The sequence below is a fragment of the Nilaparvata lugens genome, chromosome 14, assembly GCF_014356525.2.
Source record: "Nilaparvata lugens isolate BPH chromosome 14, ASM1435652v1, whole genome shotgun sequence".
NCBI classification, from domain to species: Eukaryota; Metazoa; Arthropoda; class Insecta; order Hemiptera; family Delphacidae; genus Nilaparvata; species Nilaparvata lugens.
The window spans coordinates 7,494,993-7,519,204 of record NC_052517.1 but is presented as its reverse complement, the minus strand read 5'-3'; the positions used below and the strand labels follow the sequence as shown (position 1 = coordinate 7,519,204).

At 35.9% G+C, this 24,212-nt stretch overlaps 1 protein-coding gene across 1 annotated transcript in view; it reads left to right on the top strand.

Annotated features, from left to right (window-relative positions):
- LOC111043478 (echinoderm microtubule-associated protein-like CG42247) overlaps window positions 1-24,212 on the top strand; it is a 115,223-nt gene that overhangs the window by 78,268 nt on the left and 12,743 nt on the right. The window contains 8 exon segments of the mRNA XM_039440675.1: window positions 4,831-4,901; window positions 4,903-5,075; window positions 8,039-8,177; window positions 10,286-10,435; window positions 13,163-13,334; window positions 15,985-16,080; window positions 18,837-18,974; window positions 20,088-20,219. Coding sequence (XP_039296609.1) covers window positions 4,831-4,901; window positions 4,903-5,075; window positions 8,039-8,177; window positions 10,286-10,435; window positions 13,163-13,334; window positions 15,985-16,080; window positions 18,837-18,974; window positions 20,088-20,219 — 1,071 coding nt within the window.

Below are 24,212 nucleotides of genomic sequence, written 5' to 3'. Positions count from 1 at the left end.
GTAGGAAGATGACGACAACGATTGGCTATATTGACTACTAGCGGGTAACCCTTTCTCCGCAAGGGTGTAATCAAAAACTTGACAAACTGGTAACTTGACCTTATGAAATCTTGAAGAATTGAAAATAGGCCTACAACAGGACCACGGTATTTAGATGAAAACGGTAGGGGTCATGAAATGTGTGCGCAGTGGCCAGCCAGCTAGATTGCGTCATCGCCACCAACCGAGGTTTTTAGCACCTATTGGCAATTTATGAAACTTATTTGTTAAAAACAGATGATTGGATATAAAATGACGTCAGCTACACCGGGAATTTAGCACAAACATGCGCGTGACACCTACCATCTTCTTCTATATACCGTGAACAGGACTACCTATATACCGGACCTGCGCCTACAAAAAAAAATGGCCGCCGTATGTGGTGGCCGGCATCGATATTTTAAACGGGAGCTAGACGAACTGAGATTTCGACAAAATGAGACGCTTCTAACAGCTGATTAGTGATTTTTTATTAGTAAGAATTTCTATGAGACCACCACATACGGCGGCCATTTTTTTCTAGGCTCAGATCCGGTAGTATACTATATAGGAGGTCCTGCATACAATCACCCTCGGTTAATTAAGAATGTATATGCAAAATTTCAAGTCAATCAGTTGAGTAGTTGAGACGTGATGATGCGTCATTCGTGAATTTCCTATCCCCTACGTGTATAAGAAAATAATTCTTTCCTTTATTACATTAAAGATTAATTGAACGAGAAAATAATTACTTGAAAATCATTATTTTTAGGCTCAAGAACATTAACCAGTCAAATCAAGTAGTTCAACAGATCATTTGAATCTTTTGAAAAATTTATTAATTCGAAGAAAGGAATTTTCTTTTTGTTTTGATAATATTGAAGGAATGATCTTCCGTTTCAAGCTATGCTTATTTCAATATAATTTGTTTCATTTTCACAAGTTTTGAAGCAGCTAATTCGTGAATATCCACCAGAGGTCCTTCATGTATTTGCTGTGTTATATCATAGAGAAACAATAGCGTAAGTAGATATCCCATGGTATAAGGAATTTATGTCGCAACTTTTACTGTTATCTCAAGCCGATTACTGTAGATTATTGTCAATTTTTACTGTTTTGTTGGGGTGATAGTGTATGAACGGCACAACTTGAGAGACTACCAGGGTCACACAGCTGCATAGGAAAGAACTACGTGAACTATCGGCTTGGGATAACAGTAAAAGTTCCGACATAAATGCCCTATACCATGGGATATCTACTTATGCTATCGTTTCTCTATGGTTATATTATGATTATTTTCATAAACATTCTTTTTTGTAGACTGTTTTGTTTTCTATGTGAGAAAATTATCAGTTTTTTATCTCTTTGTTCCTCAATGATTTCTCTAATGGTATTGGTTTAGTTAACTTTAGTAAATATTATTTCGCACACAAAATTATCACTAATAGAATGCATGATTCTGTAGATGTAGCTACCTGTAAATGTGTAGATCATAGAAATAGACGCTTTTTAGTTTTTGTGTAATAAGTATTTAATTGTAGCTATTCTTAGAATAATTTTATGTTCTAGGGTAGGATTCTTTCTCCAAAGTCCATGATGAATTTATTAAGTTCAATGTATAGAGTGACAAAGAATAACGTTGAAGTTTTAAAAACGCAATAAAACATTATTTGGAAGGGCAAAAATGATTTTATTCAAACTTATGTACGGTAAAGTACAAGACTAGCCATTTGGGAATTATTAATAACATCTATTACTTTTTGACAATTACTTCTTCAAGATGGCTTCCTAATACACTTTTATACACTCTTGAAATCTGTGTTGAAGATTCCTGAACGATTGCTGCAACATTTCAGCTGGGATATTGTTAATTTAATTTTGAATCGTCTGTTATGACCCAACCACAGTTATTAGTCAAGTTGTGAAAACGTTTGATTTGAGATAGCTCCACAAACAGAGAATCGCAGGTGGACAGATCATGGGACCAGGAAACGCAGATGTTGCAGCGATCAATGAGGAATCGTCAACATAGATTTCAAGAGTGTATTCGTTCAGGAGGAAGCCATCTTGAAGAAGTAATTGTCGAAAAGTAATAGATGTTATTAATAATTCCCAAATGGCAAGTCTTGTAGTTTACATTAGTTTGAATACAATCATTTTTGCCCTTCCCACTAATGTTTTATGGCATTTTTAAAAGTTCCCGTTATTCTGTGTCACCCTATATTTGTGCAAAGCTCCTATACCAATACAGTGAATGCTTTCAAACCAGATCGATCGACATAGATTATTGTAATGTACTTCAAAGAATTTTCCATGTTTTGAATTGCTAATTTGATTCCTATTTGCCATAGAACGAGCATGACAATTCAAAAATTCTGATTTGAAGCGCCTGATTTTATCGAAAAAAGTCCCAATTTCAATGTACTCTGAATATGGAAACTCTTTTTCCTACAGTTACGTTGAAAAGTGGCCATTGCTGCACTGATTACAGAACGCAAAGAATCACTTTTCCGCTCTAGTGCGGCAAAAATTTTTCTGCACTCCAGATTTGCAACATGGCAACGCAAAATACTTAGTAGGTTATATGGAGCAACAGTGCAGCAAAATCAAAATGAAGTTGGTAACAGTGACTGCTGTGGCTGCTATAGTGAGCAGAGGTGCAACCAAGCACAACGCGCTAATTATTATTCATTATATATTATAACCAAGGACAACGAGGACTTTAGGATTTTAGGATTAAGGTTTTTATCAATAATAAAATTGCACAGAAAAACATTTGATGCATTTCAGGCAATTTCATCCATAATTACCCACTTTTCATATTCAATGGTAACTGTAGGAAAAACTTAATGTGAAATACGTGCACAAAGTTCCTCTGCTGCACTCAAGAAACCATTCCGCCCTCGCCTACGGCTCGGGCGTAAACGTTTCTTTCGGTGCAGCAAACTGTCACTTTGCGCACTAGTTGCACAAATAACTATTGGAACTCATTTTTTCCTATATTCAATGACAACATTCTGGAACAATCGTGCAGAAACCGGTTCAGAGCTGGTAGTTTTTACCAGCTCCCTGTACCAGTACAGGGAGCTGGTAAAAACTACCAGCTCTGAACCGGTTTCTGCACGATTGTTCCAGAATGTTGTCATTGAATATAGGAAAAAATGAGTTCCAATAGTTATTTGTGCAACTAGTGCGCAAAGTGACAGTTTGCTGCACCGAAAGAAACGTTTACGCCCGAGCCGTAGGCGAGGGCGGAATGGTTTCTTGAGTGCAGCAGAGGAACTTTGTGCACGTATTTCACATTAAGTTTTTCCTACAGTTACCATTGAATATGAAAGTGGGTAATTATGGATGAAATTGCCTGAAATGCATCAAATGTTTTTCTGTGCAATTTTATTATTGATAAAAACCTTAATCCTAAAATCCTAAAGTCCTCGTTGTCCTTGGTTATAATATATAATGAATAATAATTAGCGCGTTGTGCTTGGTTGCACCTCTGCTCACTATAGCAGCCACAGCAGTCACTGTTACCAACTTCATTTTGATTTTGCTGCACTGTTGCTCCATATAACCTACTAAGTATTTTGCGTTGCCATGTTGCAAATCTGGAGTGCAGAAAAATTTTTGCCGCACTAGAGCGGAAAAGTGATTCTTTGCGTTCTGTAATCAGTGCAGCAATGGCCACTTTTCAACGTAACTGTAGGAAAAAGAGTTTCCATATTCAGAGTACATTGAAATTGGGACTTTTTTTCGATAAAATCATGAGCTTCAAATCAGAATTTTTGAATTGTCATGCTCGTTCTATGGCAAATAGGAATCAAATTAGCAATTCAAAACATGGAAAATTCTTTGAAGTACATTACAATAATCTATGTCGATCGATCTGGTTTGAAAGCATTCACTGTATTGGTATAGGAGCTTTGCACAAATATAGGGTGACACAGAATAACGGGAACTTTTAAAAATGCCATAAAACATTAGTGGGAAGGGCAAAAATGATTGTATTCAAACTAATGTAAACTACAAGACTTGCCATTTGGGAATTATTAATAACATCTATTACTTTTCGACAATTACTTCTTCAAGATGGCTTCCTCCTGAACGAATACACTCTTGAAATCTATGTTGACGATTCCTCATTGATCGCTGCAACATCTGCGTTTCCTGGTCCCATGATCTGTCCACCTGCGATTCTCTGTTTGTGGAGCTATCTCAAATCAAACGTTTTCACAACTTGACTAATAACTGTGGTTGGGTCATAACAGACGATTCAAATTGAATTGTCATGTTCGTTCTATGGCACATAGGAATCAAAACTTGGTTTTATTAGAAAGTGGAGCTATAAGTAAAAAACATAGAAGCTCATGATTTTATCGAAAAAAGTCCCAATTTCAATGTTCTCTGAGAATTGAGACTCATTTTTATTATATTCAATGGTTACATTCTGGAACAATCGTGCAGAAACCGGTTCAGAACTGGTACCGATATTTTTACTTATAGTACATGGGTTTTGAAGCCATTTTCTAAAAAAATATATTTCTGTAGAGAGAACAGCGAGAAATATCCCATATTCTCACTTCACCTTTTTATAAAATGAAGAAAAATAGCTTTCCAATAATCAAAATTACCAACAACTCTCCAAAAGTTTGCAAAGTGAAAAAACTCAATTTTTGAGTTCTTGAAATTACCAACAATGCTCCAAGCTTTCTTATAGTAAAGAAAATAAATTTTCTGATTCGAGTTACCAACAATGCTCAACGGCAGAGAAACACGGAACTCTCCTAACAGCCAACCCCCCTCTCTCTGTTGCAGGTGCGCAGTTTCTCACAACTCCGCAACGAGTTCTCAGACGTGGACACGTTCTACCTCGGGCCGGGAGCAACCGGGCCTTAATTCGCCGGTGAGGCGATCTCGAAGCAGGGGACCTGCCATTCCACCAGCTGCACCTGTCTTGGTGGAGGGGATAGGGCATGAGGTGCCCAAGAGACGGTCACGGAGTAAGAGTCGGCCTAGGAATCTGTATGCTGCTGATCCTCAGGAAACGGTCAGGGCTAATGGTCAGTACATAAAAGATTTATAGAATATATAAGTCAAAGATGATGAAGTGGGCTCGCTCCGCTCGCCAAAGATGATGAACTGAGCTTACTCCATTCGACAATAAATATTCTATCGTGGGATCGCTTTCCTCCTGCTCCTCCTGCACCTTCTCCTTCTCCTCCTCCTCCTTTTCCTTTCTCTCTCTTTCTATTCCTCCACCACCTTTTCCTCCTTCTCCTCCTTCTCATGCTTCTCCTACTTCTCTTCCGGCTCCTCCTTTTCCCCCTTCTCCTTCTTATTCATCTTCTTCTCCTCCTTTTCCTGTTTCTCCTCCTTTTCATGATTCTCCTCCTCCTTCTATTCCTACTCCTCCTTCTCATGCCTCTCCTACTTCTTTTCCGGCTCATCCTTTTCCTCCTTCTTCTTTTTCTCCTTCTCCTCCTCCTCCTTTTTCTGTTTTTCTCCTCCGTTTCATGATTCTCCTCCTTCTCTTTCTACTCCTCCTTCTCCTTGTTCTCTCCTCCTATTCCTCCACCTACTTTTCCTCCTTCTCATGCTTCTCTTCCACTTCCGACTCCTCCAACTCCTTCTATTCCTCCACCACCGTTTCATCCTTCTCTCCTTCTCCACCTCCTCCTCCTTCTCTTCCAACATCTTCTTCATCTCATCACCTACTCCTTATATTACTTCTGGAAGTTAAATAACTCAATTCTTCCTCCGATACTCTTCATCTATTCTTTTCTTTCTTCTTCTTCTTCTTCTTCTTCTTCTTCCTCTTCTTTTTTCACTTCTTCTGTCTTCTTCTTCTTCTGCTTCTTCTCTAGTCTTCTTCCTCATTGAACTGAGCTCGCTCCGCTCGCCAGAGGTTAGAGAAGGCTTGCTACACTCGCCTTAGAGGTTAAAATCGGCTCCCTACGCTGGCCAAATAAATTATCGTTGGCTTGGTTTTGCCGTATAGTGAGATCCACGTTATTATGGCAGTGGAGAAAAATAGGAGAAGAGTCTTGCTATTATCATAGAGAAACATATGAAACACAATATAAAAACAATATATAACAACAATAAAAACAATAAATAAACATATGAATCTTTTCAACCTGCGTGTTTCACCATATAACCTCCGTCCCTCATCTATTACCTTTCAAATTACAGATACTATTTTATCAATTTGTAGAAACCAATTTTTATATCAGGTATCAAAGCTCATCAATGTTATTCCTAACCATTTGATCACTAGTAAATTGAATAGAAAACTGCTTATTGAAATTCATACATGGATAATCTCGAACAATGTAATTTTGACAATGTAATTTCCTCATAGCTTAGTAAAAAGACTGCTCATGTTTTTTATGTAATCTTCAACTATTCTTTACTTCCCCCCATGCCTTCACTGTGCTCTTTCTCTTCCCTTCCTCACTCACTTTTTCTTTTCCCTATTTCTTAATAATATCCCATTATTATTTTCATGTACTGTTAAGCATTGAACACTCGGCCTCTGCGCTCAGGTTCCTCGAACCTTGCAGGGACTTCCCGTTTTTTAAAATAGTTATGTATAATCCTATTAATGGTATTTTTCTTTTTCATTTTATATTGTATTTTACTTCTTTCATTTATAACCATTTTTGTCATTGTAATTATGTTTTTGGGACAAATAAAAGATTTGAGATTTGAGATTTGAAACAATAGCGTAAATAGATACCCCATGGTATAGGGAGTTTATGTCGTAACTTTCACTGTTATCTCAAGTTGATTACTGTCGATTACTGTTGATTTTTACTGTTTTATTGGGGTGAGAGTGTATGAACGGCACAGTATGAGAGACTACCAGTATCACACAGCTTCACGGGAAAGAGCTATGTGGACTATCGGCTTGAGATCACAGTAAAAGTTACGACATAAACTCCCTATAGCATGGGGTATCTACTTACGCTATTGTTTCTCTATGCTATTACCTTCTATAAAATATAGCTCTGATATTGAATATTTAATTTATCATATTTCTTCATGCTGAAAAACGATCTGGCAACGTTGCGTAGATAGAGAAGGAAAGCACTCTCTGCTTCGTCGAATGATAGAGAAGGATTCGAACATCAATTTTGTTCAAATACTACTATTATAGACCTCACTGTAGGTCGCCAAATTTCACTGAGAAGGCCACCATTTCTACTCAAAACTCTTTTTTCCAAAAACATTTCTATAATTTGTGTTCAAATTTGAACATGAGGTGCCTTTATTGACCGAGTGAAGTGAGGTCTAAGATTCAAGTCGACGGTTTGGCATTTCTCTTTATATTTATAATATGTTGCGCATTTACGGCGAAACGCGGTAATAGATTCTCATGAAATTTGACAGGTATGTTCCTTTTTAAATTGCGCGTTGACGTATATACAAGGTTTTTGGAAATTTTGCATTTCAAGGATAATATAAAAGGAAAAATGAGCCTTCTTCATACGCCAATATTAGAGTAAAAATCAAATTGTAGAATCATTCATCATGAATCAGCTGTCGAGTGGATTATAAATTGCATGCAATGACGCATGCGATACAATATCTCAATGTTTCTTAGTGATAAAACAGCTGCTGTGTCGAATATTAATTGCATGCAGTGAGGCATGCTAATTGATAACTCGAAGTAGCATAGTATTTTCTCCCGACTTTTCTTTGCTTTCAACTCGGTAAGCTTTAGATGATAGTAGCATATCAGTTTACAACAAATTATTAGCATTGTCGATACAACAACCCAAACAGCCATTAGTCGTTTATACACCGATATCTCGCCGACAGGACAGGACAGAATTTACTCTGATGTACAGTATTAGAGGAGACTATGGTTTATAACTGCGCGAGGTCTACTGTACACTGAACAGGTAGAAGTTGTGTTCAAATTTGAATTTATATCATGCATAGTATTCTCAGTTATGCTAATGATTATTCTATTATCAATTATTATCTTTGATAATAATGTTAATAAATTTATTTTCAGATTTCTCCCTCCTGGAAATAATGAAGGAGGAACCAATCAGAGTGACGATAAGGGGGATGCGACGTACCCTCTACCCCCCTCTTCATCATGCGCCCTTCGACAATTCACCCCCCGAAAAAAGACTACAACTAGACTGGGTGTATCCTTTTTCAAATTTCCTCAAAAATGTCATTTTTTGGTCACAAAAATGTTTTTTAGGTGATGGCAATAAGACAATAAATACAAAGGAATGTGTTTTGATAATCAATATTGGATATTACGTTCATATTGCATTATGAGAAAAGATTGCATAAGAAGATAAATGATACAGTATCACTATAAATTATACAATATCACCACGCATGATACAGTATCGGCACAAATGCTACAGGAACATCTCAACTTGATACACAACACCATAATTTGCTTGATACAAAGCTTCCAAGATGAATGAATTCTACAAACCATGGGATATCTTCTCATGCTATCTTTTCTCTATGGTATCCTCATAAATGATACAGTATCATCTAACTTGATACAGTATCAGCACAATATGATACACCATCATCTAAACTTGATACACTACACAATAATTTGATACAAATCTTGTAAACGGCATGAATTCTACAAAACATGGGATATCTTCTTATGCCATTTTTCCTCGATGATAAAATTTAGTCTACACCTTTGCAAACTGTATTTGAAAAAGTATCAATAATTGTAATTGGAAATAGTCATACGTATTTGAGAAAACGTCAGATGTAAATGAGAATAGTCAATTGTATTTGAGAAGTCATCACTTGTAATTGTATTTCGTAAATGATACAGTATCACCACACATGATACAGTATCGCCACAAATGATACAGTATTATCTCAGCTTGATACACAACAGTATAATTTGATAGAAAACTTCCAACCTGAATGTATTCTTCAAGCCATGGGTTATCTTCTTATACTATCTTTCCTCCATGGTATCACAATAACTGATACAGTATCACAACAAATGATACAGTATCGCCACACATGATAGAGTATCATCTCAACTTGATACACAACACTATAATTTGATAGAACACTTCCAACCTGAATGTATTCTTCAAGCCATGGGCTATCTTCTTATGCTATCTTTCCTTCATGGTATCACAATAACTGATACAGTATCACAACAAATGATACAGTATCGCCACAAATGATACAGTATCATCTCAACTTGATACACAACACTATAATTTGATAGAACACTTCCAACCTGAATTAATTCTACAAGCCATGGGTTATCTTCTTATGCTATCTTTCCTTCATGGTATCACAATAACTGATACAGTATCACAACAAATGATACAGTATCGCCACACATGATACAGTATCATCTCAACTTGAAACACAACACCATATTAGATACTAAGGGCCGTTTCCGAGCTCGGGATTTAGCTAAGTCCTAAGTTAGTAGTAGTATTACAACCCTATTGTTATAGAATATAGCTGACTATGCATTGTCTTCTTTATGTCTCAATTAGTTATTTTCAGTTAGTTCTACTCAATCACTTGACGAGAGCACTCGGCTCCCGAAATTCTTTAATTCGGTATTCTTTGTAGTTGTAGTGTTAATAAAATTTCAATTTTCAAAAACTCAGTCGTGTCGTCCAATTACTGTACTCTAGACTTTAAACAGCTGGAGTCAGAGAATTGGCTTTCCAAAACGGGGCGTAGTCGCAGTTTTTATTAACATTAGTTTATATTTTCTCATTTCTACAATAATTGGAAACGTTTTTCCTTGACGAAATTAGACATTCCTAAATAATTCAAAATAGCTGAAACTCTACACTATTCTCTCTTTATTCTATTTTGTGTTCAATTTTCTAGATTTTCGAAATTTAATTCAAACGTGACTATGACAATGACTGCGACTACACCCCGTTTTGGAAAGCCAATTTTCTGACTCCAGCTGTTTAAAGTCTAGGACTTGGCTGAATCCCGAGCTCGGAAACCGGCCCTTAACTTCCATACTTTGTATGAATTCTACAAACCATGGGATATCTTCTTATGCTATCTTTTCTCTATGGTACCTCCACAAATGATAGAGTATCAACACGATATGATACAGTATCATCTCAACTTGATACACAACACCAAAATTTGATACAAATCTTGCAAACTTTGAATGAATTCTACATACCATGGGGTATCTGCTTATGCCATATTACCTCCATGATGAAATTTAGTCTAGAAATATTTTGATAATTTTCCTTAACCAGTTGTGGAACAGATATGGCTACCGCGGACACGACACGAAAAGAAACCTGTGGGTTCTGCCAACGGGGGAACTGCTCTATTACGTGGGGGCTGTGGCAGTTCTTTATGACAGAGACGAAGAGGCTCAAAGGCACTACACCGGACATACTGAGGACATACAATGGTCAGCTATAATATCCATCATTTTTATTTATATGAATATTCTTTATCAATTTATACAATAAGTGCATTATCAAAATGATGGGGAGAGGGAAAATAAGGTAACCTTGTGCTATTCCTCTCCCAAATTTGGATAACACATACTCCGGAATAGAGATAAATGAGACATTTCAACTTGAAAATGACCTATGGTCGAAACTGGTCGTTGTAATATTTTAAAAATAATAAAGGGTACTTCAAGTTTCAATATTGTTTTATTAAGATAAATGAGATCTATTTAGGGCCGTTTGCACAGTGTAAGTTCAAGCTAAAGCTTAAACCAAATCTGGTTTATTTTGGTTTAAACTAAAATTCCGTTTGCACAGTAACAGTTTAATCTCTGTATTGAGCTTAAACTCTGGGAAAGTTTAAACCTCCAAAGCAGGAGGTTTAAACCAAATAATTTGGATTAACTTGACATCTGTAAAGATTTGATGGGGAAACAGATTATAGTAAATTATTTTTCGACGGTTGTTTTTAATGTATCTGTAGACAATAATTATTATTAATTTAGGTTATAGTAAATCATTATTTGAATGTGAAAATAATTGTAATGGATAGAAGTTTTTAATGCGATTAATAAAGATGACTGCAAAGAAATTTTGAAACAGAGAAATTGGTCAAAAAACAAATAATTTAAATTTCTGGGATAGAGAATTTTTCAACGGTTTAGCTTGAGTACAGCAACTGCCAATTTACTATTTTGATTGAATATACCACTTGATAGAAATTAAGACAATTTTTAACAGTGATCTTCGATTAGAAAACATGTTTTTAATAACACATAACTGAGATATATTAATTGCTTTCCAGAGATTTCTAATAAACGAGGAAGACCGTAGTAGATTCAAGCGTAACAAATTATCTTTTTTTATCTTACATTCTAAAATATATTTTCTGGTGCCAACTAAACGTAAGTTTTTAAGGAATTTCTTGATCGCTTTTCACTTTTAGAACCGTAGGGCTACGGCTTACAACTCTGTGGATTTTGTACAAGAACAAGAAAATACTTGAATAGTAGCTACATAACCTCAAATTACTTAATGGTTTGTTAACAAATAACAAATTTCCTGTAAAAATCAGCCTTCCTGATGGTATAAACGATGACATTCTATTACCAACTTAACGCTAAACTAGTTTAACTTAAACTGGATTAGTAAATGCACTGAGAAAACCGATTCAAGTTTAAACTTTCGGATTAACTTAATCGAGTTTAGCAATCTATACTGTGCAAACGGCCCTAAGATGTCTGAGGTAGTTTTGGAATATTTAGTATCACCTCTGAAACTTGGAGACATACTCTTGACTTTTTTGTTTTCTTCTTATCTGTTCTTCCCCTTCTTTTACTTCTCCCTCTCATTCTTCTTCTTCAGCTTCTATTTATTATTCCATCAATTATTCTTAGTCTACAATTATTTTCTTGTTGAAACCTCGCTGATTTATGTACTTTCATTAAAATATCGTAGTATCAATATTCAAAGTGAATTTTCTCCTTATTCTTTTTCTTCGTCTTCTCGTTCTCCTCTTTTTTCTTCATCACCTTCTCCTTCTTCTGCTTTTCTCTTATTTTTCTTCTTCTTCTTCTTCTTCTTCTTCCTCTTCTCCCTCTTCTTCTTCTTGTCATTTTTATCTTTCAAGTCGTGTGTGGATGAGAAGGATTCTCAGAGAGTCGACAATAATTAGTTGAAACACCCCTAATTTATGTACTACATTACAATATTAAACTATCTATATGCAATTTAAATACTTTTAGTGTATAATTAATTGTATTCAATCTTCATTGTGATAAATAGTTCTTCATACTTTGTAAGACTCGTTATACTTTAATCTATAAGGTGAGTCTATAAGTGTAATTTACAAGAATTTGGAACTCTAATATAATCTTCTTCTTCTTCTGCAATATTGTGATGTAACTACATAAATTGGCGGTGTTTCAACAAATAATTTATTGTCGACTCACTGAAAAGGTTGTAGAATAATATTCTCTCATATCAACACACCACCGAGGAGAGGAAAATAAAGAGAAGAAGACAGGAGAAGAAGAAGAAGGCAGAAGAAGAAGAAGATTTCCCATCTTGAAAAATGTCTTCATGAAAATGAACACCATTGTAACGATTAACTGATGCTCATAATAATTGTTTCTCCAACATGGAAAATCAACAATAAATAAAAATTATTATGAAAAATTTTTGTTAAGTTGCCTTAGCATAAGAGTTGAAAATTGTCAATTCTCAAAGTCCTATTTCCATAGCAAAATTCAATAATATGTTTCTCCCCATTTGGACAAATATTATTATCTTAAATTTGTTTTTGAACTATAGTTCTAGAGGTTTGAGAACAAAAGTTTTCTAATTTCTTCTTTCGTCTTCATCCTACTAATGAATTGTATTGTTATCTTACACTTTCACAACAGTACTCAAAAAGAGCTGTTTTTTTATGTGAACTTTGATGAAGGAATTTCAGAATAAGCATCACAAATATATCCCAGCCTGGAAGTGTTTATTGTGCATTACATTATGAGTGGATTTTGAATTTCTCAATTTGAAGCTCAGTTTTTGCAGGCCGGACACAGTGCAATGTCTCCCGGCTTCATAGGCCAATAAGTCAATGGTCATTGACTATCTTCGAATATTTCCATTTTTTTTTCTTTTCGGTTGGCTTAAGATGAAACAAATTTTTCCCAATTTTTTAGCATGGACGTGCATCCTTCAAGAGAGATGGTAGCTTCAGGACAGAGAGGTGGACGTAATAGGAAAACCCAGGCTCACATCAGAATATGGAGTACAGAAACTCTACTTACTCTCTACCTCTTTGGCATGGGGGAGTTTGAGGTTGGAGTAACTGCAGTGGCTTACTCTCAAATGGTGAGTTGAATTCATTTTTAATAATTATTAAATAAAAAAATTGATAACTATAATAGAGTGGACATGTTGTAGCTTATATGAAAGAGGAAAGATAGCATGAGATGATATCCCATGGTTTGTAGAATTAATTCAAAGCTTGGAAGTTTTTTATCAAATTATGGTGTTATGTATCAAGTTTAGATGATACTGTATCATATTGTGTTGATACTGTATCATTTATGGTGATACCATAGAGAAAAGATAGCATAAGAAGATATCCTATGGTTTGTATAATTCATTCAATGTTTGGAAGTTTTGTATCAAATTATGGTTTTGTGTATCAAGTTTATATGATACTGTATCATATTTTGTTGATTCTGTATCAAATTGAGATGATACGGTATTATTTGTGGTGATACTTTATCATTTATGGAGATACCATAGAGAAAATATAGCATAAGAAGATATCCTATGGTTTGTATAATTCATTCAATGTTGGAAGTTTTGTATCAAATTATGGTTTTGTGTATCAAGTTTATAAGATACTGTATCATATTTTGTTGATACTGTATCAAGTTGAGATGATACGGTATCATTTGTGGTGATACTTTATCATTTATGGTGATACCATAGAGAAAAGATAGCATAAGAAGATATCCTATGGTTTGTATAATTCATTCAATGTTTGGAAGTTTTGTATCAAATTATGGTTTTGTGTATCAAGTTTATAAGATACTGTATCATATTTTGTTGATACTGTATCAAGTTGAGATGATACGGTATCATTTGTGGTGATACTTTATCATTTATGGTGATATCATAGAGAAAAGATAGCATAAGAAAATATCCCCTGGTTTGTAGAATTCTTTCAAAGTAAGGTGTTGTGTATGAAGTTTATATAATACTGTATCATATTGTGTTGATACTGTATCATTTATGGAGATACCATAGAGAAAATATAGCATAAGAAGATATCCTATGGTTTGTATAATTCATTCAATGTTTGGAAGTTTTGTATCAAATTATGGTTTTGTGTATCAAGTTTATAAGATACTGTATCATATTTTGTTGATACTGTATCAAGTTGAGATGATACGGTATCATTTGTGGTGATACTTTATCATTTATGGTGATACCATAGAGAAAAGATAGCATAAGAAGATATCCTATGGTTTGTATAATTCATTCAATGTTTGGAAGTTTTGTATCAAATTATGGTTTTGTGTATCAAGTTTATAAGATACTGTATCATATTTTGTTGATACTGTATCAAGTTGAGATGATACGGTATCATTTGTGGTGATACTTTATCATTTATGGTGATATCATAGAGAAAAGATAGCATAAGAAAATATCCCCTGGTTTGTAGAATTCTTTCAAAGTAAGGTGTTGTGTATGAAGTTTATATAATACTGTATCATATTGTTTTGATGCTGTATCTCATTGTTTCGATACTGTATCGTATTGTGTTGATACTGTATCATTGTGTGGTGATACAATAATATAGAGAAGACAGCATAAGAAGATATCCCATGGCATAGGTCGTTTATGTTTCAAATTTCAAGCCCAATTTTCGTTAGCACATGCCCATCACTGTCGACTACTGTCTATTACTACTGTTTTGTTGAGTGTAAAGCTGCGTACACATATTCGCGCTTCCAACCCGCACCGAGCACGCTCCTCCCTCGTACCGCCCTCGTACCGCCCTCGTACCACCATCGAACCACAGTCGCTCCGCCCACGTACCGCCCTCGTACCGCCCTCGTACCACCATCGAACCACAGTCGCTCCGCCCACGCACCCATCATGAACGTTACGGAAGATGTTAGATCTTCTCGCGTTCCCCGGTCGAACCACTGTTGCTCCCCGGTCGATCATCAATCGCTCTGCTGGAGTGACGTTCGGTTGCGGAGCAGAGCGAAAGTCTGTACGCACCTTTAGGCTCAACTGACACTTAGGCGACTCAGGTGGAGAAGAGACTGGACTCTAGTGGAGAGCATGTGTTTCCAAATGGTGACACTCAGACCAGTCGACTCTAGTCTCCGTGACTGTCACCATTTGAAAACACATGCTCTCGACTAGAGTCGGGTCTCTTCTCGACCTGAGTCGTGTCATAGCCACCTCTAATACAAGGCCGCGGCCTACGATATTGCAACGTCGCCGTGTAGGCCTAGAATCCAATACATGATTGGTGAAAAAGATTAAAAAAAATATCAGCTGATCTTTATCGCCAATCATTTGTATTAGATTCTAGGCCTACACTGCGACGTTGCAATATCGTAGGCCGCGGCCTTGTATTAGAGGTGGCTATGGTCGTGTACGTGTAAGTTGAGCCTAAAAGGTTTCGAAGAATACGTGTGCAAAATGTGATGCTGATTGATCAATTCTTTCTAAAGCTATTGTAGAACATACAGACGGACAACGACTTTGGTCTTCAGTAAGTGAAAAGTGAGAACTCGCTAACGCTCGTTCAATATTATTTATTATTATTATCAGCGTGTGGCTTTGAATGGTGGGGAGACCCAAGGGTAGTTCCACCTCGCCGTATATAGTCCAAAGTTCCCTAATGAGAAACCGGACACTAAGGTTATAGTCAGCACAATACTTTAAATATGTACACTTTTCACTAAATAGATAGCCTAAATATAAATATTGTTTATTGTTTTAACAGAACGGAGGAAGCTATGTGTTGGCAGTGGATGGAGGGAGAGAGAGGATCTTATCAGTATGGCAGTGGCAGTGGGGTCATCTATTAGGCAAAGTTGCGGTAAGAAAACTTTCAATTATTCAAAATAACTTGAAAAAACTCCAATTAATATCCTAATCACCGAAAATAATTTACTTTCAATTATTGACCGAGCGAAGTGAGGTCTAAGATTCAAGTCGATGGATTGGCATTTCTCTCAATGTTTAAATTTTTGAAGGTTTGAATGTTTATATGTTGCGCATTTACGGCGAAACGCGGTAATATATTTTTATGAAATTTGACAGGTATGATCCTTTTTTAATTGCGCGTCGACGTATATACAAGCTTTTTCGAAATTCTGCATTTCAAGGATAATGTAAAAGGAACCTCATTATTACGCGAATATTAGAGTAAAAATCAGACTAAATACTAATTGTTGGACTTTTCACTTTTCAGATCAGCTTGCTTCGCTCGCCATATCCGTCTAGCCAGGGGGCTCCGCCCCCTGGACCCCCGACTGGATCGTCCAACAATAAGATCAGCAGGCTCGCTTCGCTCGCCTGCATTTTTCATTTGAGCATTTTTATCATATGTTAGGACGATCCAGTCGGGGGTCCAGACTAAACGTCTGGCTAAACGAATATGGCAAGCGAAGCGATCCTGACGGCTAGTAATATTATATAATATCAGGAATAGCTCTGATTGAAGTAGCAGTGCCCAGTCACTTTTTCCGCGATAAATGCATTTAAATCTTCAACTTGGTGCCAACCTAACAAAGTCAACTCAACTTAATGCCAACCTGACAAAATTATTAATTTAGTTACCAGTTAACAACTGTTTCGAAGAGGTATTCTCTCTAGATTATAGTTCTATATTTACATATGATATGGCCTTTTTTCAATTATAGTTAAGAGAATATTCATGTTAAAAGACGAACTTTAAACCCTTAAAAACCACCCTTAGAGTTAAAATATTGCCAAAAGATTTCTTAGTGCGCCTCTAAAGGGCCAACTGAACATACCTACCAAATTTCAACGTTTTTGGTCCGGTAGATTTTTAGTTCTGCGAGTGAGTGAGTCAGTCAGTCAGTCAGTCAGTGAGTGAGTGAGTGCCATTTCGCTTTTATATATATATATAGAGATAAATCAGCTAACAAGTGATTATACAGATGTGTGGAGAAGCCAGTCTATTGCTGTATTTCCATAAGGTCTATAGTTTCAATCAGGTACTTGTGGATAAGAATACTGCGTGAGGTCTACTGTTCACAGAACTACTAGTTATATTATATGAATAATATATAAACCAATATTGAACAAATTCATACAAAATTTTGGCAACACAAATTTTGAAGGGAGAGAAGAAGCTCAAGCTCAACCTTATTTCTTTCTTCTCTCCCAGTGATTCTTACATATGATTTTCAAATTTTATGGTTTTAATATTTTTTACAGATATAAGGGGTATTCAAAATGTTGTTTCAGCCAGCTAATATGCTATTTGATAACTCATTATTTGAAATTTATTCAAATTACCATTTATTCAAATGCTAATCGATCAATAATATTATTATCAAACGAAATTCCAAAATTAGATACTCTAATTCAACCACCCCAAAGACGTCTGCTACTGCAAATATTGACAACAGTTTGAGCATACCTAACTGGCAATTAGGAGGTACCGGGTTCGATTTCCGGGCTGGCAAATAGTTTTTGGATGGTAGCTCTCATCGAAATTCCATCTAGCTGTTAACCCTTTTGTCAATATTTGCAGTAGCAGAAGTCTTCGGGGTGGTTTACAGTATTTAACTTTCGATGTTTGTTAAATTATAATCATCTATCTGATATTTTCAAAATGTATGAATTCAGAGCTACTTTCTTGTATTTATAAAATAGAATTATAGTACCCTTTAAAATTAATAAGATAATAAAACAAGAATACAAATTGTAATGTAAGTAAATATTAGAAAACAAGAATACAAATTGTAATGTAAGTACTAGTTTCGGTGATCACACCATCGTCAAGCTCCTGAGGTTTTATAACCTGATGGTGTGATCACCGGAACTAGTACCAAAGATGAAGGATAAGCATAACTAAAGCCTGAGCAATAAAATTCAATTTCCATAAAGCTCCGACAGATCTCGCTAGCAAAATTTGCAACCAGAAATTACCATTGCATGGAGAGTCTCCTATATTTCTTGTCTTTGCTAGTACTTACATTACAATTTGTATTCTTGTTTTTTAATATTTACTTACATTACAATTTGTATTCTTGTTTTTTAATATTTACTTACATTACAATTTGTATTCTTGTTTTTTAATATTTACTTACATTACAATTTGTATTCTTGTTTTTTAATATTTACTTACATTACAATTTGTATTCTTGTTTTTTAATATTTACTTACATTACAATTTGTATTCTTGTTTTTAATATTTACTTACATTACAATTGTATTCTTGTTTTTTAATATTTACTTACATTACAATTTGTATTCTTGTTTTTAATATTTACTTACATTACAATTTGTATTCTTGTTTTTAATATTTACTTACATTACAATTTGTATTCTTGTTTTTTAATATTACTTACATTACAATTTGTATTCTTGTTTTTAATATTTACTTACATTACAATTTGTATTCTTGTTTTTTAATATTTACTTACATTACAATTTGTATTCTTGTTTTTAATATTTAATCAATTTTAAAGGTACTATAATTCTATCTGATATTATATTACTTTACTTGATATTTCTCAGTAGTATTTACTTATGTTGTATACCTGTTAACAGTTTATTTGCACATCCTGTATAAATTTATGTTTATGTTTTTTTTTGTAGACAATGCAAGAAGATATGACAGGGGCCGCGTTCCATCCTTTGGATGACAACCTACTCATCACACATGGGAAAGGACATCTCACATTCTGGACAAGGAGAAAAGATGGATTTTTCGAGAGAACCGATATTGTGAAACCGGTAAGTTCCACAGTTATTTGATCTTAGTTATTGATAATTTAATGTTTATACAGAGTCTCCCACGAAAGGTGTAACAGTCGAAGACCATAGATTCTACATGAAATTTGCAACCAAAAATGTTCAGTAAAATTTTCTTATAAATGAACCTTAGGCTGGGTGTACACCGGTTAGTCAAGACAAGATCAGACACGTTTAGTCACAATACTTCGCATCGCTGCTTGTGAAGACATGTCTAATTGCAATGACTAATCAGTGTGAGTTGCGTCACAAGCAGCTATGTGTAGTATTGTGACTAAACGTGTCTGATCATGTCTCGTCTTGTCTTAACTAACTGGTGTGTGCCTAGCCTTAGTTTTCGTGATGATACGAAGATGATACAAGAATGATATGAATATGATACAAGGATAATACGAAGATGATACAAGAATGATATGAATATGATACAAGGATAATACGAAGATGATACAAGGATAGCAAACCAAAGATAATCAAATACTGACTCTATAACGTTTATTTATTTTCATTTATTATTTTACAAAGGCGACTTTCTAGAAGTATTTTAAGCCTAGGTGATGATGGGATGAATGATATACAATGAAGGTAGAGCTATGAACAAAGACCTTAAAGATGCATAGACTCACATGCAGCGCTAGTGTCATACTTGGAATTGAAATCCGCCATTGAGGAGGCAACCCATAAGATTATTACATACCAATGCCACCAATGCCTTTGTGATCTATAGTATTACAAATAAATAATATATAATATATCGTGCTAAAATACCCCAATGGCGGCCTTCAATTTCAAGTAAGAGCTATCATTGGGAAGGCATAGGCATTGCGGGTCTATATCTCTTCAAGGTCTTTGGTTATGAATGAATGAAAATTATAGGTTATGCTATCCACTTGAATTGATTTGAGTCCACTTTTCAGTCCAGAAATAAATAAACTAGAAATTTGGAATTTATTACTGGATACAGCTTCAGTCATCAACTAATTTCAATTTTTATATTGTCAAGTTATTTTATATTGTACAGGTTATTTTATATTATACAAGTTATTACACATTGAAAATTTTCTCCAATTTTTTACTAATTTTCTGTCTCCATTCCAGCCGTCAAGGACCAACGTCACTTGTCTCCAGTTTGAGTCGGATGGTGACGTCATAACAGCTGACAGTGACGGATTTGTGACTATCTACTCAGTAGATAGTGACGGATCTTACTTCGTCCGGATGGAATTTGAGGTAAAAATCAACTCCAATCATGAAAAATACGATAATATGAACCACTCACAATTTTTTTCGATCTGTGTTGTAACACTCTGTATATAATATCATCTTCTTATTAATATTATAGTGAAAGATGTGTTGAATCCATTCCATATTCTCCTTGAGAAGGTATTCAAAGAAATAGGTCAGAGGTATACTCTGTACAAAATAACTTTTGACTTGTGAGGGACATGCGCAGCAGAGAAGGCATATAGAGGTAGGGATATAGCGGCGGCGATGGCGCCGTTCTAAACCAGCCAGTATTCTCTAATTTATAGTGAGTATTCAAGTGCTCATGTTAAACTTACGGAGTTTCCTCTCTGCAAGCCTTCAGTCCAAAGACTCTAATCGACAAAATTGGCAACTGCGATTCTACCTATGACTCTATCCATCACTGTAATTAGCTGATCTCCCTCCATTTCTCTGTGCCGCATATTCCTCCAAGTCGGAAGTAATTTTGTACGGAGTATAGAATCGAAACAGTTTTGGGCGTTTCCTGTGGTACTTTTCTGTAAGTTTTGTTATGTTGAATGATTGAATGAATACACAAATACAAAACTGTTTGCTTTAGAGAACTCTTGTCTGCATACAGGAGTAGAATACTCCATCCGGGACCGCCAATTTGACGTGCCCGTACGATAGCACGGGAGTTATGTTGTTGAAACCGTTCATCGATAGGTGGTATAATATTATTATTATTCAGGTATTCACAGTAGAATACTCCATCCGGGACCGCCAGTTTGACTTGCCCATACGATAGCACGGGAGTTATATGATTGGAACCGTTCAGCGATAGGTGGTATAATATTATTATTATTATTCAGGTATTATTATACAGAGTGTCTGATATGTCACTCCCTATTTTTATACAGCTATAATTTATTTATTTATGAATCAATTTTGTTGGAACTACATTTGTTAGGTAGAGCACTCCTTGAGATTGTGTTTAACACCATTTTTCATTTGTTTCAGTTTAAAAATGCCCCCTCTCTTGAACGAGCTGGAATAGCAGCTCTTTATGAGTTCTGGGGATCTGTGGTGCGAGTAAAAAGGTGGTAAACGAGAGATCCATGCAACACTGGATGCAAAAGCATTGAGATCTTTTTTAAGAATCGTTGCAACAGAGTAAAGTGAAAGAACACTTTCACGAGAGCCTTGATATGTAGTGATTTCTTAGGGCTCCTCATGAACATTTCACGAACTCTGTCAACATTCTCTGCTGTCCTTGACGTTGATGGTCTTCCTGATCGTCTTCTACTTGCGACGTTGCGACACTCCCTGTTGTTAGTGATTTGGAATGGCAATTTTTAACATTTGTTGCATGCAGTGTTGCATGGATCCCTAGTTCAGCCCTCCACCATATTTGTACTCGCACCAAAGATCCTCAGACCTCATGACCAGCTGCTATTTCGGCTCGTTCTTCCACAGTCATGAGAGGGGGATTTTTAAACTGAAACAGATGAAAATTGGTGTTAAACTTAACCTCAAGGAGTGTTCTATCTAACAAATATAGTTCTAACAAAATTGGTTCATAAATAAAGTAATTATAGCTGTATAAAAATAGGGAGTGACTTATCAGTAGGTATTATGATAGAGAAACAATAGCATAAGTAGATATCCCTGGTATAGGGCGGCGATGGCGCCGTTCTAAACCAGCCAGTATTCTCTAATTTATAGTGAGTATTCAAGTGCTCATGTTAAACTTACGGAGTTTCCTCTCTGCAAGCCTTCAGTCCAATGACTCTAATCGACAAATTGGCAACTGCGCTTCCACCTATGACTCTATCCATCACTGTAATTAGCTGATCTCCCTCCATTTCTCTGTGCCGCATATTCCTCCAAGTCGGAAGTAATTTTGTACGGAGTATAGAATCGAAACAGTTTGGGCGTTTCCTGTGGTACTTTTCTGTAAGTTTTGTTATGTTGAATGATTGAATGAATACACAAATACAAAACTGTTTGCTTTAGAGAACTCTTGTCTGCATACAGGAGTAGAATACTCCATCCGGGACCGCCAATTTGACGTGCCCGTACGATAGCACGGGAGTTATGTTGTTGAAACCGTTCATCGATAGGTGGTATAATATTATTATTATTCAGGTATTCACAGTAGAATACTCCATCCGGGACCGCCAGTTGACTTGCCCATACGATAGCACGGGAGTTATATGATTGGAACCGTTCAGCGATAGGTGGTATAATATTATTATTATTATTCAGGTATTATTATACAGAGTGTCTGATATGTCACTCCCTATTTTTATACAGCTATAATTTATTTATTTATGAATCAATTTTGTTGGAACTACATTTGTTAGGTAGAGCACTCCTTGAGATTGTGTTTAACACCATTTTTCATTTGTTTCAGTTTAAAAATGCCCCCTCTCTTGAACGATCTGAAATAGCAGCTCTTTATGAGTTGTGGGGATCTGTGGTGCGAGTAAAAAGGTGGTAAACGAGAGATCCATGCAACACTGGATGCAAAAGCATTGAGATCTTTTTTAAGAATCGTTGCAACAGAGTAAAGTGAAAGAACACTTTCACGAGAGCCTTGATATGTAGTGATTTCTTAGGGCTCCTCATGAACATTTCACGAACTCTGTCAACATTCTCTGCTGTCCTTGACGTTGATGGTCTTCCTGATCGTCTTCTACTTGCGACGTTGCGACACTCCCTGTTGTTAGTGATTTGGAATGGCAATTTTTAACATTTGTTGCATGCAGTGTTGCATGGATCCCTAGTTCAGCCCTCCACCATATTTGTACTCGCACCAAAGATCCTCAGACCTCATGACCAGCTGCTATTTCGGCTCGTTCTTCCACAGTCATGAGAGGGGGGATTTTTAAACTGAAACAGATGAAAATTGGTGTTAAACTTAACCTCAAGGAGTGTTCTATCTAACAAATATAGTTCTAACAAAATTGGTTCATAAATAAAGTAATTATAGCTGTATAAAAATAGGGAGTGACTTATCAGTAGGTATTATGATAGAGAAACAATAGCATAAGTAGATATCCCTGGTATAGGGTGTTGATGTCGCAACTTTTACTGTTATCTCAAGCCGATAGTCCACGTAATTCTTTCCCGTGAACACACTAATAATAGACAGTGTATAGGGTGTCTATGTTGCAAATGTGAGTGTTAACTGAAGCCGATAGTCCTAGTAGTTGTTTTTGGTGAAGCTATGTGACGCTGGTAGTCTCTCATACTGTGCCCTTCTTACACTCTTACACTCCCAACAACACACTAATAATAGACAGTGTATAGGGTGTCTATGTTGCAAATGTGACTGTTAACTGAAACCGATAGTCCTAGTAGTTGTTTTTGGTGAAGCTATGTGACACTGGTAGTCTCTCATACTGTGCCCTTCTTACACTCTTACACTCCCAACAACACACTAATAATAGACAGTGTATAGGGTGTCTATGTTGCAAATGTGACTGTTAACTGAAACCGATAGTCCTAGTAGTTGTTTTTGGTGAAGCTATGTGACGCTGGTAGTCTCTCATACTGTACCCTTCTTACACTCTTACACTCCCAACAACACACTAATAATAGACAGTGTATAGGGTGTCTATGTTGCAAATGTGAGTGTTAACTGAAGCCGATAGTCCTAGTAGTTGTTTTTGGTGAAGCTATGTGACGCTGGTAGTCTCTCATACTGTGCCCTTCTTACACTCTTACACTCCGAACAACACACTAATAATAGACAGTGTATAGGGTGTCTATGTTGCAAATGTGAGTGTTAACTGAAACCGATAGTCCTAGTAGTTGTTTTTGGTGAAGCTGTGACGCTGGTAGTCTCTCATACTGTGCCCTTCTTACACTCTTACACTCCCAACAACACACTAATAATAGACAGTGTATAGGGTGTCTATGTTGCAAATGTGACTGTTAACTGAAACCGATAGTCCTAGTAGTTGTTTTTGGTGAAGCTATGTGACGCTGGCAGTCTCTCATATTGTGCCG